Source organism: Cydia fagiglandana, chromosome 6, assembly GCF_963556715.1.
Source record: "Cydia fagiglandana chromosome 6, ilCydFagi1.1, whole genome shotgun sequence".
Taxonomy (NCBI): Eukaryota; Metazoa; Arthropoda; class Insecta; order Lepidoptera; family Tortricidae; genus Cydia; species Cydia fagiglandana.
Genome location: NC_085937.1, coordinates 1,171,072 through 1,186,990, shown reverse-complemented (window position 1 = coordinate 1,186,990; position 15,919 = coordinate 1,171,072). Strand labels below are relative to the sequence as shown.

Genomic DNA, 15,919 nt, shown 5'->3' with positions numbered 1-15,919 from the left:
ATTTAGATTTTTTTAAGTCTTTGGCGATCAAATGGTTTAGTGTTTTAATTTTAATCTTATTAAACCGTACAGTGTGCTACATAATTCCGCTATAACATTTACCCCTTTATAGTCCTAATGCAGGTGGTGCTGCTATGCAGGACCGTATTGGAGCACTACCCCACTATCTCAACCGACCAGCACTCTCCCATCTACCGCGCCTTAACCATCATGCTGCTCTCACCCATCAAATCAGTCCGTACACTCGCTTTGGAAGAAGTGAAAAGTCTACTGGCTAAAGAAGACAGGGCGCTGATGGCGAGATATTTGGTGTTGAAGCTAACTGAAGTGTTGGAGGAGGGGAAGTTTGGTGGGAAAGAGAAGTCGCCGGAGGAGAAAGGGACGGATGTTACGGGGAAGATGGTTTTGGATGCGGTGCAGGCGCTTTGTTCGTTTAGAGGTGAGTGACATTGTCTAGTGAATTGTATTATAATTAAACGTTAGCCGCATTCGAGATTGAACCATAATGTTAAAGGTAAACAGTCCAATTTGAAATGTGTAGAGCTAGTGACACTGCTGTGCGGTTATATCTTTTATCAATAGGGAATAAAACGCAAAACTCTCCGAAGGGGGAGGTGCACTTTGGTAGCAGAACATTGCAATAATACTCCCTATACTATAACAGTTCCAATTAAGAGTGCGGCGAATCATGACAAAAATCTTGAATTATGACTGGCAGGATTTGTATGGGAGAGAGATTCTTCGCGCGTACATTTTTCAAATTTACCGCCTTTATCTACTAACAAAGCTGGCTTGCTATAGTTTTATGAATAAGGGGTTATTCATAAAACTTAGGCGCCTGATTTAGTTAAATTATGTTTCATCCCTTTCTTACAAATACATAAGTCAAAATGACAGATAAAAACAAACGAATCATAGCTAATTCAGACCAGTAACGTGTTTATGAATAACGCCATTATAATGGGGTTGGCAACTCTCAAAGGTTTGCATAGCTTGCCCCTATTTCTATGAGATTTGTCTTAAAGGGCTGGTATCCAGGGTATAAAAAAAAACAAAAATTTTACATAATTCTAGGGATTGACGGGGCAAGCTATGATGGCGCCATTTGCTAAAAACTTCCACCGGCCAACCCCATTTTATAGGGTCAGTTGCACCACACTGTTCGTATTGTTAAAGAGTTCGCTAAATTTGTATGTATGGAAAGTTTCATAGTAAATCACCAGGGCGCGCCGGCTGACGTTGATCAGTTTGTCAAATGTGGTTGGTGCAACTGGCCCTTAATGTCACATAAATCGCAGGTTACTCGGAGCAAGACGCGCAACTACTCGCCATCGACGCGCTACGCGCCAGCCACCACCCCCTCGCCGTGGCCGTTAACAAGCGCGCCTGGGCGCGCACCGTTCGATATTTGAAACTGGACCCCAAGGCGTTGGTCGGATTGTATGCTAATAATCTGAAGAATTCTTATGTTTGCGGATACACGCCGAGCGAGGTTAGTATTGTACATTTTTGTTTGCTTGATATTTACCTGCTTTTATTTAACTTGCCCTGTGAGTATCTATGTTAGAGTTAGACCAAGAAAATTCTGCAGTGGTTTTGATAGCCCACGCAGTGCAAGTGTTATTTTAAACGTCAAACTTCTATGAAATTATGATGATGTATAAATAACACTTGCACTGCGTGGGCTATGTAAATCAGATGACAATTCAATATTATGATGACATGGAGCTGATCTGATGATGACAGGAGGAGGAGGAGACAGGAGGTGGTCAAGAGGACATAAAACAACGCAAACTAATTGTGTGTAGGGTTGCTAGAATTATCTCGATGAGTATTAGTTGCCCGTGGAAAGAAGAGTACAGTCAACGATAAAAGATTGGTGCCAAAAATGAATCTTTTTCCAATTTATTCTTATAAAGTGAACTTGACTTTTTTTACTAAAGATATAGTAATTATAGAAATACCATCAACACATTTTCCCCCAGACTCTGTCAAACGTGGTCTCTACACTATCATCATGGAGCACTGAGGTGGCCGGCGCGGCAGTGTCGACAGCGCTCAGAGCTTTGCAAGACCCCGCACTACTGCGAGTGACCCGACACGAGTACTTCACCTATCTGACGAGGGAGGGCGAGCTGTATGACAAGAGCTGCGTACCCGGGTAAGGGTGGTATTCCACCTGTCCTCATTAAAGCAAAATGTGAGACGCAATACACATTGGACAAAGAAATTGGATAGGTGGAATACGAAAAAGATTTCACTGTCAAAAGCAGGACGAAGGTCGGAATGATTCGAGCTACTCTTTCGTAGGCGTACCATCGCCCACACTGGTCGTAAACCTCATTACAAAAGGCATAAGGTTCACCGATGGACACCCAAGACTGGTGCTTTTGGCACTCTTTAAATATCCATAAAGCTTAGCTTCGCTTTTTCAAAGGTTAGCTGGAAGAGATCCCTTTTAGGGATAAGTTCGCCTTTGTACATAACATTTTTATTTTTGTTTTGTATTTTGACCATTTTATGTAAACCTGTTTATGTGCAATAAAGTGACATACATACATACATACATAAACGTGATGGCTTCCATTTTGCAGAATCCAATTTCTTTTTCGCAATCTAATCGCTAAGGTGAACAGAAAGACTGGTATAATGTAGCTAAACTCTGATGGTCTTCGCAGTTAGCTAACTGCACTGTTTTAATTGGAATATATTTGCAGAAACGAAGACAACAACGCCATGAACCTGAAGCGTGAAAGCAAAGCGTACAGTTATAAAGAGCAGCTCGAAGAACTGCAGTTGCGGCGCGAGCTAGAGGACAAACGCAGGAAAGAGGGCAAGCTCAAAGAGGTAATATCAACCTTAGGGCAAAGACTTAAGCTCCACTTTTGAAGCCATTTTGCTATTTTGTTTAAGTCAACGCTTGGAAGCGAGATTAAAATTTAAACTAAAAGGTACATAATAAGTCATATTAAATTTTCTTATAATATCGACCTTAGGGCAAAGACTTAAGGTCCACTTTTGAAGCCATTTTGCTTTTTTGTTTGAGTCAATGCTTGAAAGCGAGATTAAAATTTAAACTAAAAGGTACATAATAAGTCATATTTAATTTTCTTTTATAGGCTCCTCTATCGGCGAAACAGAAGGAGGCTATAAAAGCACAGCTGGCTAAGGAGAGTGCTATACGGGAGAGATTAACTTCTGTAAGTAAATGTTTAGTGTTATGTCTTTAGATTGTGCCTATTTTTTTTTTGTGATTGTGTATAAAATGTGATAGATTTAAAATGTGAATTTTTTAAAACATTTCTATAAAATCTTACTGTTTTAAACAGTCTTAAGACGAAACAGGAGCTGAGTTTTAAACATTTTAGGTAAATATACCCCGTCTCGCTAACGGAAGCGGCTCCTAAAACTAGTGCGATAAGGATAAGGCGAAAAATCCTGCGTAAAAATCTCAAAAATCTAGGTTTCGTTCTCGACTGTTTCCTCCTCCAAAACTTAAGACTCGAGCAAAATCAGCGAAAAAGGCAGTCACCGTTTAGTCGCTAGCGTTCACATCTCTCGTCGCCTGTGTCATCGTTTAGTAAAATTTGTATAACAAAATCGATGCTCAAGCTATAATATCGAGTGATTTTGAAAGCCAGATAACTGGACTGCAACGAATCAGCCTTTTCCGATTTTTCCTCTTAAAGGCAGCAGAGAAATTCAATCGTAAATGTAAACTTTCGTAAAATTTCCATACAACCGCCATATCTGTCAAAATTCTCCTTTGATTCAGATGCCCGTTGGGGCTGGTCCGGAGCGGACGCGTACCTGCGCGTCCCATTTTGACATTTCGTTTTGGCAGATATATTGACAGAAATTCATGTCCGTATACCAATAATGATACCAGTGAAAACAGTGTTCACAATAAATAGGGTAAATAAATAATGTCACACGGAGATCTAGAGTGATTAAAATTTTGATTTGATTTTATTCACAAGTCATAATACTAAAAAAACCGGGCAAGTGTGAGTCGGACTCGCGCACGAAGGGTTCCGTACCATAAAGCAAAAAAAAAACGGTCACCCATCCAAGTACCAAAAAACGGTCAAGACGTTGCTTAACTTCGGTCAAAAATCACGTTTGTTGTATGGGAGCCCCACTTAAATGTTTATTTTATTCTGTTTTTAGTATTTGTTGTTATAGCGGCAACAGAAATACATCATCTGTGAAAATTCAACTGTCTAGCTATCACGGTTCGTGAGATACAGCCTCGTGACAGACGGACGGACGGACGGACAGCAGAGTCTTAGAAATAGGGTCCCGTTTTACCCTTTGGGTATGGAACCCTAAAAATATAACAAATCATTTAAAAAATATACGAACACAACCAAATCAGTGTAATTAGTTTCTTCCTAATTCACTCAAAATGAAAGAAGATTGAAGATTTGTTATTTCTTATTGGAATAAATTTTTATTGTGCTGGCATTCATATTACGTCATTTTAAACACGCGGCATATTTGCCAGACTTGGCCCCGTCTGATTTTCATTTGTTCCGGTCAATGCGGCATGGCTTAGAGGGTAAACAGTTCAAAACGCTGGATGATGTGCGTAAATTCGTCGATGATTTTATCGCCTCGAAGCCTGCAAGTTTCTTTCGCGACGGCATCCGAATGCTGCCTGATAGATGGCGCAAGGCCATAGAGCACGATGGACAATATTTTCAAGATTAAGTTCATTATTCACTATTTTTTTATAATAAAAAAAACTACTTAAGAATCTGTAAAAATTAAGTTATACACCTAATATTAAGGGGTCATCCATTAATTACGTCACACGATTTCTAGGTTTTTGACCCCTCCCCCCTCCTTGTCACACTTGGTCACATTTGGCAAACCCCTCCCCCCTAGTGTGACGTGACATTTTTTCTACGAAATCGCCTAATCAAATTAAGTAAGTACCTAAGTATTATTCATATTCATACCCCGGCCGGCGAGAGCAAAAATGCGTTTGCTCCTAGTGCTTAATTAAATATCGACTATTCTATCGACATATGGATGTCGATAGAATAGTCGACTTTTAATTAAGCACATTTTTTTTTTTAAACTGAGCCATTAGTATTTGTTATTTATTTCAACTTGATACCTCCACGCGTTTCTAAGAATAACCCTAAAACAATTTTCTATCAACATAAAATTATTATTATTATAAAGTTATTCACAATAAGTATCAGAATGTGTTGAAGAAGAACGTTGGCATTTTAACTTTAAACAATTTAAATAAATTGATATCTGGCAGAGAAGTGGAACTACCTAATACAGAACAAATTCATAATCACTATGAATTATTTCGTTCTGCTCCGATTACTACAGTAGATTTAGAACGGTCCTTTAGTTGGATGAAATAGATTTTATCGGCAAGGCGAAGGAGTTTAAAATCAGAAAATTTAGAAAAAATGCTAATTGTATATTACGAAAATTACATAAAATACTGAATAAATACAAACACTTGGTTTTAATTTTGTTTACAACAATAATTAATACTTCTGCATATCATAACGGTGGTCCAGTACATCGTGTTGTTTTTATCGACATCGACCAAAGTGTGTGTCCTCGCACTATTAAGCTGTCAACGCATTTTTGCTCTCGCCGGCCGGGGTATGTTCATATTTTATCAAAACTATTTTTGACGATATAAATATTAGTAATTTTATAACCCAAAACTGCTTAGGAAAGAAAATTAAACGAATAAAAACGATTATCGTTTTAAAATCTTGTTATTTAAATGTACAGCAAATAAAATAATTTAAATAAAATTTCGGTTACTGATGAAGTTAAAGTGACGTCACAAAGTTTGTGTCACCCCCTTCCCCATGTCACAATATGTCACATTTTCTTGACCCCCTCCCTCCCCCTAAACGTGTGATGTAATTAATGGATGACCCCTAATCTGTGTTGAAAAAATCATTGCTCTAGCATCAAAACCCTAGGAGGAAACACTCGAGTACGTTTGTATGGAGGAAAGACCACTCCTGTTGGCTCTTAAAATTCAGTATATCTAGATTATAATAGACTAAAAGTTTTTCAGATTTGCTTTAAAATGTTTATTAAATAAACATATTTGAATAACGTACTTATTTGATACATTGAAACTTTGCACAGTCGACGTCAAAGATTATGTTTACACTTTTAGCCTTATTACAAAGGAGTAAGGTGCAAAAGTACAAATATGCCTTTGACTTTGTCTGTACAAGCATCTAATGTATTTACTTGTATTTTTTTTAGCTTAATAGTCAAGTAGAAATCGCCGTCCGTCTACTGGAAGCCGTAGGCGCCGGGTCGGTGCACGCCTTGTGCCTGCACGCGCGGCGCGTGGTGCCCGCGCTGCTGGGCGCGCTGCGCTCGCCGCTGGGCGCCGCGCCGGCGCTGCGGGCGCACCGCGCGCTGCCGCTGCTGCCGCCCGCGCTCAAGGACCAAGTGCACGCGCTCACCGTCAGGTACGACACTAGAGGATCGGATACGTCGTGTGTACATAATACCCGCGCTGCTGGGCGCGCTGCGCTCGCCGCTGGGCGCCGCGCCGGCGCTGCGGGCGCACCGCGCGCTGCCGCTGCTGCCGCCCGCGCTCAAGGACCAAGTGCACGCGCTCACCGTCAGGTACGACACTAGAGGATCGGATACGTCGTGTGTACATAATACCCGCGCTGCTGGGCGCGCTGCGCTCGCCGCTGGGCGCCGCGCCGGCGCTGCGGGCGCACCGCGCGCTGCCGCTGCTGCCGCCCGCGCTCAAGGACCAAGTGCACGCGCTCACCGTCAGGTACGACACTAGAGGATCGGATACGTCGTGTGTACATAATACCCGCGCTGCTGGGCGCGCTGCGCTCGCCGCTGGGCGCCGCGCCGGCGCTGCGGGCGCACCGCGCGCTGCCGCTGCTGCCGCCCGCGCTCAAGGACCAAGTGCACGCGCTCACCGTCAGGTACGACACTAGAGGATCGGATACGTCGTGTGTACATAATACCCGCGCTGCTGGGCGCGCTGCGCTCGCCGCTGGGCGCCGCGCCGGCGCTGCGGGCGCACCGCGCGCTGCCGCTGCTGCCGCCCGCGCTCAAGGACCAAGTGCACGCGCTCACCGTCAGGTACGACACTAGAGGATCGGATACGTCGTGTGTACATAATACCCGCGCTGCTGGGCGCGCTGCGCTCGCCGCTGGGCGCCGCGCCGGCGCTGCGGGCGCACCGCGCGCTGCCGCTGCTGCCGCCCGCGCTCAAGGACCAAGTGCACGCGCTCACCGTCAGGTACGACACTAGAGGATCGGATACGTCGTGTGTACATAATACCCGCGCTGCTGGGCGCGCTGCGCTCGCCGCTGGGCGCCGCGCCGGCGCTGCGGGCGCACCGCGCGCTGCCGCTGCTGCCGCCCGCGCTCAAGGACCAAGTGCACGCGCTCACCGTCAGGTACGACACTAGAGGATCGGATACGTCGTGTGTACATAATACCCGCGCTGCTGGGCGCGCTGCGCTCGCCGCTGGGCGCCGCGCCGGCGCTGCGGGCGCACCGCGCGCTGCCGCTGCTGCCGCCCGCGCTCAAGGACCAAGTGCACGCGCTCACCGTCAGGTACGACACTAGAGGATCGGATACGTCGTGTGTACATAATACCCGCGCTGCTGGGCGCGCTGCGCTCGCCGCTGGGCGCCGCGCCGGCGCTGCGGGCGCACCGCGCGCTGCCGCTGCTGCCGCCCGCGCTCAAGGACCAAGTGCACGCGCTCACCGTCAGGTACGACACTAGAGGATCGGATACGTCGTGTGTACATAATACCCGCGCTGCTGGGCGCGCTGCGCTCGCCGCTGGGCGCCGCGCCGGCGCTGCGGGCGCACCGCGCGCTGCCGCTGCTGCCGCCCGCGCTCAAGGACCAAGTGCACGCGCTCACCGTCAGGTACGACACTAGAGGATCGGATACGTCGTGTGTACATAATACCCGCGCTGCTGGGCGCGCTGCGCTCGCCGCTGGGCGCCGCGCCGGCGCTGCGGGCGCACCGCGCGCTGCCGCTGCTGCCGCCCGCGCTCAAGGACCAAGTGCACGCGCTCACCGTCAGGTACGACACTAGAGGATCGGATACGTCGTGTGTACATAATACCCGCGCTGCTGGGCGCGCTGCGCTCGCCGCTGGGCGCCGCGCCGGCGCTGCGGGCGCACCGCGCGCTGCCGCTGCTGCCGCCCGCGCTCAAGGACCAAGTGCACGCGCTCACCGTCAGGTACGACACTAGAGGATCGGATACGTCGTGTGTACATAATACCCGCGCTGCTGGGCGCGCTGCGCTCGCCGCTGGGCGCCGCGCCGGCGCTGCGGGCGCACCGCGCGCTGCCGCTGCTGCCGCCCGCGCTCAAGGACCAAGTGCACGCGCTCACCGTCAGGTACGACACTAGAGGATCGGATACGTCGTGTGTACATAATACCCGCGCTGCTGGGCGCGCTGCGCTCGCCGCTGGGCGCCGCGCCGGCGCTGCGGGCGCACCGCGCGCTGCCGCTGCTGCCGCCCGCGCTCAAGGACCAAGTGCACGCGCTCACCGTCAGGTACGACACTAGAGGATCGGATACGTCGTGTGTACATAATACCCGCGCTGCTGGGCGCGCTGCGCTCGCCGCTGGGCGCCGCGCCGGCGCTGCGGGCGCACCGCGCGCTGCCGCTGCTGCCGCCCGCGCTCAAGGACCAAGTGCACGCGCTCACCGTCAGGTACGACACTAGAGGATCGGATACGTCGTGTGTACATAATACCCGCGCTGCTGGGCGCGCTGCGCTCGCCGCTGGGCGCCGCGCCGGCGCTGCGGGCGCACCGCGCGCTGCCGCTGCTGCCGCCCGCGCTCAAGGACCAAGTGCACGCGCTCACCGTCAGGTACGACACTAGAGGATCGGATACGTCGTGTGTACATAATACCCGCGCTGCTGGGCGCGCTGCGCTCGCCGCTGGGCGCCGCGCCGGCGCTGCGGGCGCACCGCGCGCTGCCGCTGCTGCCGCCCGCGCTCAAGGACCAAGTGCACGCGCTCACCGTCAGGTACGACACTAGAGGATCGGATACGTCGTGTGTACATAATACCCGCGCTGCTGGGCGCGCTGCGCTCGCCGCTGGGCGCCGCGCCGGCGCTGCGGGCGCACCGCGCGCTGCCGCTGCTGCCGCCCGCGCTCAAGGACCAAGTGCACGCGCTCACCGTCAGGTACGACACTAGAGGATCGGATACGTCGTGTGTACATAATACCCGCGCTGCTGGGCGCGCTGCGCTCGCCGCTGGGCGCCGCGCCGGCGCTGCGGGCGCACCGCGCGCTGCCGCTGCTGCCGCCCGCGCTCAAGGACCAAGTGCACGCGCTCACCGTCAGGTACGACACTAGAGGATCGGATACGTCGTGTGTACATAATACCCGCGCTGCTGGGCGCGCTGCGCTCGCCGCTGGGCGCCGCGCCGGCGCTGCGGGCGCACCGCGCGCTGCCGCTGCTGCCGCCCGCGCTCAAGGACCAAGTGCACGCGCTCACCGTCAGGTACGACACTAGAGGATCGGATACGTCGTGTGTACATAATACCCGCGCTGCTGGGCGCGCTGCGCTCGCCGCTGGGCGCCGCGCCGGCGCTGCGGGCGCACCGCGCGCTGCCGCTGCTGCCGCCCGCGCTCAAGGACCAAGTGCACGCGCTCACCGTCAGGTACGACACTAGAGGATCGGATACGTCGTGTGTACATAATACCCGCGCTGCTGGGCGCGCTGCGCTCGCCGCTGGGCGCCGCGCCGGCGCTGCGGGCGCACCGCGCGCTGCCGCTGCTGCCGCCCGCGCTCAAGGACCAAGTGCACGCGCTCACCGTCAGGTACGACACTAGAGGATCGGATACGTCGTGTGTACATAATACCCGCGCTGCTGGGCGCGCTGCGCTCGCCGCTGGGCGCCGCGCCGGCGCTGCGGGCGCACCGCGCGCTGCCGCTGCTGCCGCCCGCGCTCAAGGACCAAGTGCACGCGCTCACCGTCAGGTACGACACTAGAGGATCGGATACGTCGTGTGTACATAATACCCGCGCTGCTGGGCGCGCTGCGCTCGCCGCTGGGCGCCGCGCCGGCGCTGCGGGCGCACCGCGCGCTGCCGCTGCTGCCGCCCGCGCTCAAGGACCAAGTGCACGCGCTCACCGTCAGGTACGACACTAGAGGATCGGATACGTCGTGTGTACATAATACCCGCGCTGCTGGGCGCGCTGCGCTCGCCGCTGGGCGCCGCGCCGGCGCTGCGGGCGCACCGCGCGCTGCCGCTGCTGCCGCCCGCGCTCAAGGACCAAGTGCACGCGCTCACCGTCAGGTACGACACTAGAGGATCGGATACGTCGTGTGTACATAATACCCGCGCTGCTGGGCGCGCTGCGCTCGCCGCTGGGCGCCGCGCCGGCGCTGCGGGCGCACCGCGCGCTGCCGCTGCTGCCGCCCGCGCTCAAGGACCAAGTGCACGCGCTCACCGTCAGGTACGACACTAGAGGATCGGATACGTCGTGTGTACATAATACCCGCGCTGCTGGGCGCGCTGCGCTCGCCGCTGGGCGCCGCGCCGGCGCTGCGGGCGCACCGCGCGCTGCCGCTGCTGCCGCCCGCGCTCAAGGACCAAGTGCACGCGCTCACCGTCAGGTACGACACTAGAGGATCGGATACGTCGTGTGTACATAATACCCGCGCTGCTGGGCGCGCTGCGCTCGCCGCTGGGCGCCGCGCCGGCGCTGCGGGCGCACCGCGCGCTGCCGCTGCTGCCGCCCGCGCTCAAGGACCAAGTGCACGCGCTCACCGTCAGGTACGACACTAGAGGATCGGATACGTCGTGTGTACATAATACCCGCGCTGCTGGGCGCGCTGCGCTCGCCGCTGGGCGCCGCGCCGGCGCTGCGGGCGCACCGCGCGCTGCCGCTGCTGCCGCCCGCGCTCAAGGACCAAGTGCACGCGCTCACCGTCAGGTACGACACTAGAGGATCGGATACGTCGTGTGTACATAATACCCGCGCTGCTGGGCGCGCTGCGCTCGCCGCTGGGCGCCGCGCCGGCGCTGCGGGCGCACCGCGCGCTGCCGCTGCTGCCGCCCGCGCTCAAGGACCAAGTGCACGCGCTCACCGTCAGGTACGACACTAGAGGATCGGATACGTCGTGTGTACATAATACCCGCGCTGCTGGGCGCGCTGCGCTCGCCGCTGGGCGCCGCGCCGGCGCTGCGGGCGCACCGCGCGCTGCCGCTGCTGCCGCCCGCGCTCAAGGACCAAGTGCACGCGCTCACCGTCAGGTACGACACTAGAGGATCGGATACGTCGTGTGTACATAATACCCGCGCTGCTGGGCGCGCTGCGCTCGCCGCTGGGCGCCGCGCCGGCGCTGCGGGCGCACCGCGCGCTGCCGCTGCTGCCGCCCGCGCTCAAGGACCAAGTGCACGCGCTCACCGTCAGGTACGACACTAGAGGATCGGATACGTCGTGTGTACATAATACCCGCGCTGCTGGGCGCGCTGCGCTCGCCGCTGGGCGCCGCGCCGGCGCTGCGGGCGCACCGCGCGCTGCCGCTGCTGCCGCCCGCGCTCAAGGACCAAGTGCACGCGCTCACCGTCAGGTACGACACTAGAGGATCGGATACGTCGTGTGTACATAATACCCGCGCTGCTGGGCGCGCTGCGCTCGCCGCTGGGCGCCGCGCCGGCGCTGCGGGCGCACCGCGCGCTGCCGCTGCTGCCGCCCGCGCTCAAGGACCAAGTGCACGCGCTCACCGTCAGGTACGACACTAGAGGATCGGATACGTCGTGTGTACATAATACCCGCGCTGCTGGGCGCGCTGCGCTCGCCGCTGGGCGCCGCGCCGGCGCTGCGGGCGCACCGCGCGCTGCCGCTGCTGCCGCCCGCGCTCAAGGACCAAGTGCACGCGCTCACCGTCAGGTACGACACTAGAGGATCGGATACGTCGTGTGTACATAATACCCGCGCTGCTGGGCGCGCTGCGCTCGCCGCTGGGCGCCGCGCCGGCGCTGCGGGCGCACCGCGCGCTGCCGCTGCTGCCGCCCGCGCTCAAGGACCAAGTGCACGCGCTCACCGTCAGGTACGACACTAGAGGATCGGATACGTCGTGTGTACATAATACCCGCGCTGCTGGGCGCGCTGCGCTCGCCGCTGGGCGCCGCGCCGGCGCTGCGGGCGCACCGCGCGCTGCCGCTGCTGCCGCCCGCGCTCAAGGACCAAGTGCACGCGCTCACCGTCAGGTACGACACTAGAGGATCGGATACGTCGTGTGTACATAATACCCGCGCTGCTGGGCGCGCTGCGCTCGCCGCTGGGCGCCGCGCCGGCGCTGCGGGCGCACCGCGCGCTGCCGCTGCTGCCGCCCGCGCTCAAGGACCAAGTGCACGCGCTCACCGTCAGGTACGACACTAGAGGATCGGATACGTCGTGTGTACATAATACCCGCGCTGCTGGGCGCGCTGCGCTCGCCGCTGGGCGCCGCGCCGGCGCTGCGGGCGCACCGCGCGCTGCCGCTGCTGCCGCCCGCGCTCAAGGACCAAGTGCACGCGCTCACCGTCAGGTACGACACTAGAGGATCGGATACGTCGTGTGTACATAATACCCGCGCTGCTGGGCGCGCTGCGCTCGCCGCTGGGCGCCGCGCCGGCGCTGCGGGCGCACCGCGCGCTGCCGCTGCTGCCGCCCGCGCTCAAGGACCAAGTGCACGCGCTCACCGTCAGGTACGACACTAGAGGATCGGATACGTCGTGTGTACATAATACCCGCGCTGCTGGGCGCGCTGCGCTCGCCGCTGGGCGCCGCGCCGGCGCTGCGGGCGCACCGCGCGCTGCCGCTGCTGCCGCCCGCGCTCAAGGACCAAGTGCACGCGCTCACCGTCAGGTACGACACTAGAGGATCGGATACGTCGTGTGTACATAATACCCGCGCTGCTGGGCGCGCTGCGCTCGCCGCTGGGCGCCGCGCCGGCGCTGCGGGCGCACCGCGCGCTGCCGCTGCTGCCGCCCGCGCTCAAGGACCAAGTGCACGCGCTCACCGTCAGGTACGACACTAGAGGATCGGATACGTCGTGTGTACATAATACCCGCGCTGCTGGGCGCGCTGCGCTCGCCGCTGGGCGCCGCGCCGGCGCTGCGGGCGCACCGCGCGCTGCCGCTGCTGCCGCCCGCGCTCAAGGACCAAGTGCACGCGCTCACCGTCAGGTACGACACTAGAGGATCGGATACGTCGTGTGTACATAATACCCGCGCTGCTGGGCGCGCTGCGCTCGCCGCTGGGCGCCGCGCCGGCGCTGCGGGCGCACCGCGCGCTGCCGCTGCTGCCGCCCGCGCTCAAGGACCAAGTGCACGCGCTCACCGTCAGGTACGACACTAGAGGATCGGATACGTCGTGTGTACATAATACCCGCGCTGCTGGGCGCGCTGCGCTCGCCGCTGGGCGCCGCGCCGGCGCTGCGGGCGCACCGCGCGCTGCCGCTGCTGCCGCCCGCGCTCAAGGACCAAGTGCACGCGCTCACCGTCAGGTACGACACTAGAGGATCGGATACGTCGTGTGTACATAATACCCGCGCTGCTGGGCGCGCTGCGCTCGCCGCTGGGCGCCGCGCCGGCGCTGCGGGCGCACCGCGCGCTGCCGCTGCTGCCGCCCGCGCTCAAGGACCAAGTGCACGCGCTCACCGTCAGGTACGACACTAGAGGATCGGATACGTCGTGTGTACATAATACCCGCGCTGCTGGGCGCGCTGCGCTCGCCGCTGGGCGCCGCGCCGGCGCTGCGGGCGCACCGCGCGCTGCCGCTGCTGCCGCCCGCGCTCAAGGACCAAGTGCACGCGCTCACCGTCAGGTACGACACTAGAGGATCGGATACGTCGTGTGTACATAATACCCGCGCTGCTGGGCGCGCTGCGCTCGCCGCTGGGCGCCGCGCCGGCGCTGCGGGCGCACCGCGCGCTGCCGCTGCTGCCGCCCGCGCTCAAGGACCAAGTGCACGCGCTCACCGTCAGGTACGACACTAGAGGATCGGATACGTCGTGTGTACATAATACCCGCGCTGCTGGGCGCGCTGCGCTCGCCGCTGGGCGCCGCGCCGGCGCTGCGGGCGCACCGCGCGCTGCCGCTGCTGCCGCCCGCGCTCAAGGACCAAGTGCACGCGCTCACCGTCAGGTACGACACTAGAGGATCGGATACGTCGTGTGTACATAATACCCGCCTTACTGGGCGCCGCGCCGGCCCAACAGGGTATGACACATATAGTACACCAAAGGCTACAGTAGCGACCAGCCGTCACCAGCCGCGAACAACATTAACAGACCTCGGACTAAGTAGATGCCAGTGAGTGCGTATAGATAGATTAAACTCGTTGAGATGTATGAACGCTACATGCTGCTAATCTTTGATTTTCTATTCATTGGTGATTATTGGTAAAATTCGAATGAACTGTTTATTTTTAATTAAATAAAAAAGTATTGTTATTGTCAATAGAACTTAATTACAAGTTAGTTCGACTTACTTGACTATAAAAATGTTATATTCTGCGTACCTTATCTTTTTCAAATAGTAACTACAAAAGTGCAAAATTCTGTTTGATCACCGTATCATTAATAAATAAAAATTTAATAAATCATTTCCAGACTCCACAAACCTCAATGCGACCTGGACCCAGCGTGGGAGGAAGAAGACTTGGACAAGGCGACAATCCGAACTATAAACTTGATACACGAGATCACCGTAGGAACCAAGGAACAGCCGGGAAAACCGCTCAACGCACCGGGCTTCTGTTATGTGTTCCCGCTGCTTAAAATTGGTGAGTTATATCATTATTTACAGTAAAACAGAATTTTTGTACTCTATTTCTTATAATATAAGTTCAAATTGTAATGGCAAATTCTTGACTTTATTCTTGTATGGCCAGCTATACAAGGCCCAGGCCTTAGGAGGTTAATTTATCTATTTACTTAAAATCAGGCTTCTGGTTTTTACTAATTATTGTTAAATTGTATTTTCACGTAATTTGTTGAGCATAACACTATACATTATACATACATCGGCCGAAGTGGGAATTGCCAGCTTTGCGCTACTAAACGGCCGTGCTTCAATTACTAACCATCCTCATTGGTTTACCTCCCTAAATGACTCCGACATAAGCACCATGTTGTTTATTGTATTGTAATGTTCTTATGCTATTGTTGCAGGAATGTCGGTACACGCAGTCAGAGTCAATGAAAAAGCGATGCTAGCGGGGCTGGCGATAGTGACCACGCACGCGGCGTTGCGCGGTACCTCGCCGCTGCTGCAGCCCGCCCTGTTCCCCACCGATCACATGTTCAGGACGCTAGTGGAGCTTGTCGGTAAGAAATTAACTAGAATAACTTTCATCATCATCATCATATCAGCCTTTTATCGCCCACTACTGAGCATAGACCTCTATTAGAGTACGCCTCTTATCCCGGTCCTGAGCCAATCTCATCCAGAAGTGACTCGCCATCTTTCGAATGTCGTCCACCCAACGAGCCAATGGATGCCAGGTACTCCTGCTGTAAAGCCTCCCATTGAGGATCGAGGCCCAATAAATTGTGTCACACTTAAAATCTTTATACATTTCAGGAAGCACAAGCGGACGCGTCCAAACAGCGTGCACTGTAGCGTTATTAGAAACTGGTGACATGGCGTCACGAGCACCGATCACGCACGAAGATGTCGTTTGTTTACTGGCAGGTTTACAGAGCCCGCTTGAGGTGAGCATACAAATTCAAATACGTTTTTCAAATCTCCAAGGTTTATATTAACATTCGTCATAAAATACTATGCTTTATCGCATCTGAATAAGATTCTTCGAAGATGTCGTTTGTTTACTGGCAGGTTTACAGAGCCCGCTTGAGGTGACCATTCAAATACGTTTTTCAAATCTCCAAGGTTTATATTAACAT

The 15,919-nt window shown here is 55.3% G+C and overlaps 1 protein-coding gene across 1 annotated transcript in view; it reads left to right on the top strand.

The window, feature by feature from the left end:
- LOC134664913 (stalled ribosome sensor GCN1) overlaps nucleotides 1-15,919 on the top strand; it is a 53,508-nt gene that overhangs the window by 11,103 nt on the left and 26,486 nt on the right. The window contains exons 11-19 of the mRNA XM_063521624.1: nucleotides 113-439; nucleotides 1,299-1,492; nucleotides 1,986-2,161; nucleotides 2,718-2,847; nucleotides 3,120-3,200; nucleotides 6,265-6,476; nucleotides 14,624-14,796; nucleotides 15,185-15,340; nucleotides 15,597-15,727. Coding sequence (XP_063377694.1) covers nucleotides 113-439; nucleotides 1,299-1,492; nucleotides 1,986-2,161; nucleotides 2,718-2,847; nucleotides 3,120-3,200; nucleotides 6,265-6,476; nucleotides 14,624-14,796; nucleotides 15,185-15,340; nucleotides 15,597-15,727 — 1,580 coding nt within the window. The remainder of the gene's footprint in view (nucleotides 1-112; nucleotides 440-1,298; nucleotides 1,493-1,985; nucleotides 2,162-2,717; nucleotides 2,848-3,119; nucleotides 3,201-6,264; nucleotides 6,477-14,623; nucleotides 14,797-15,184; nucleotides 15,341-15,596; nucleotides 15,728-15,919) is intronic.